Source organism: Tribolium madens, unplaced genomic scaffold (genome assembly GCF_015345945.1).
Source record: "Tribolium madens isolate multiple individuals breed KSU strain unplaced genomic scaffold, Tmad_KSU_1.1 Scaffold_7;HRSCAF=85;Tcas5.2_LG10, whole genome shotgun sequence".
NCBI classification, from domain to species: Eukaryota; Metazoa; Arthropoda; class Insecta; order Coleoptera; family Tenebrionidae; genus Tribolium; species Tribolium madens.
The window spans coordinates 11,144,276-11,146,123 of record NW_025401050.1 but is presented as its reverse complement, the minus strand read 5'-3'; the positions used below and the strand labels follow the sequence as shown (position 1 = coordinate 11,146,123).

At 33.4% G+C, this 1,848-nt stretch overlaps 1 protein-coding gene across 1 annotated transcript in view; it reads left to right on the top strand.

Moving 5' to 3' along the window:
• Positions 1-1,654, top strand: part of LOC123010206 (beta-1,4-glucuronyltransferase 1-like) — a 3,024-nt gene extending 1,370 nt beyond the window's left edge. The window contains exon 2 of the mRNA XM_044406908.1: positions 894-1,654. Coding sequence (XP_044262843.1) covers positions 894-1,649 — 756 coding nt within the window. The 3' untranslated portion in view covers positions 1,650-1,654. The remainder of the gene's footprint in view (positions 1-893) is intronic.
• Positions 1,655-1,848: the final 194 nt, after the last annotated feature.

Sequence of the window (1,848 nt, the reverse complement as noted above, 5' to 3'; positions counted from 1 at the left end):
ACATATTCGGGTTCCTGGGTTCATTTTGTATAAAATAGTCGATTTTTAGCCAATTTGGGTCAAAATTATTTTTGGCACAGTTTGGGGTACTAGGGCCTTGATTTGTGTCCAAATTTTATTAAACTTGCCTTAGTGGGGTATTACGACACGAGTAATACGAATCTCAACTCAGAGTTTTTCTACGACTTTTTGTTTTTTTGTTATGGCCCAAAATGCCAAAATATAGGTGCTAAGTTTTAGCACTCTAATTAACTCAGAAAATTAAGCGATTCTGATGAAATTTTTACGTTATCTTTGCCCCACTTTGTTGCAAGTTTGATAAGATAAGTGTTAGTATCATTTAAATTAATTAAAAGTGAGAAAATAATTTAAATTAATTAAAAATTGGAGGTGGACCGTGACAAGATTTTTTAATTGGAAACAACGAGAGAAGTTATTCAAAAATTTCTAATTCTGAAACTAGACGATCTTTTTGATTGCCCTTTTGGCAATTTATACATCAAATAGTGGTCTACCAATTGTGAAAATCTCAAAAGAAAAACTTTACTAGAATTATCCCCAGAGTTCTAGATCGCTGTTAGGAGAAGCAAGAAAAGTCGAAATTTCAAAAAATTGTAATTTTGAAAATAAACATTTCAGTTTTGTGCCTTTTTGACACATCAAATACCAAATAATAGTGTCACAATTTTGAAAATTTGGAGACAATTGTATTACCACCATTTTTTTTAGATAGCAAACAACAAAGTCAAATAAATTGGTCAAAAAAAAACAAAAATTTTCAATTTCAAGACTCGCAAAAATTTGTTTATGACCTTTTGGTCGTTTATCTACTAGATAATATTCAATCAATTGTAGAAATTAAAAAAATAACACATTTTTGCATTTTTTTCAAGATTGTCAAACCGGAAGAAGACTTCTTCGATTGTGGTCAAAATCCCCCATTTCGCACCAATTCCACTTACAAAAACTCAAAAAATTTGCTCTACCCGATCAACGTAGGCCGAAATGTGGCTCGGGAATTGGCCCAAACTCACTTCATCCTTCCTCTGGACATCGAACTGTTCCCCAATCCCGGATTCATCCCGAAATTCCTCTCAATGATAGCCCGGAATCACCCACCACTCAACAGGCCCAACCCTCGAGTCTTCCCTTTACCAGTTTTCGAAATCGAATCCGGATTAAAACTCCCAAATAACAAAACCCAACTCCGGGAGTTGTTAACCAAAAATTTAGCAATTCCCTTCCACAAAGACATTTGTTTTTCGTGTCACAACATCCCGGATTTACAAAAATGGACACAATTGAACGAAACACACAATTTTAGCGTTTTTAGTGTCACGAAAAGGCAAAATGAGCACCAACATTGGGAACCATTTTATGTTGGTACCAATTTTGAGCCTTGGTACGACGAGAGGTTCAGTTGGGAAGGTAAAAGTGACAAAAGGGTTCAAGGGTACGTTCTATGCCTCCTCGATTATGATTTCATGGTACTTGATAACGCCTTTTTGGTGCACAAACCAGGAATAAAAAAAATCACACGTGACAAAAAACGATTAAAATACGAGAAAAAAACAAACAAACTTATCAGGGAACGATTTTTGCCAGAAATGAATTTTTTGTACAACTTTAAAAACAACTGTAAAGTCTAGTGTATTATCGCCTACAAGGGAAACAATTTTTTGTAATTTTTAAAGTCGCTATAGTATAGACTATAGAGAAGGCTCTTGTCAATCAATTGTTTCAAGTTTTTTTGACAGTTTTTATGTTGAAAAAAATAAAAAACTGTTTTTCACAGCCAACGACTTTATTTTAATTAATTATTTTTTGAAACAAAAATTGTGTTTTTTT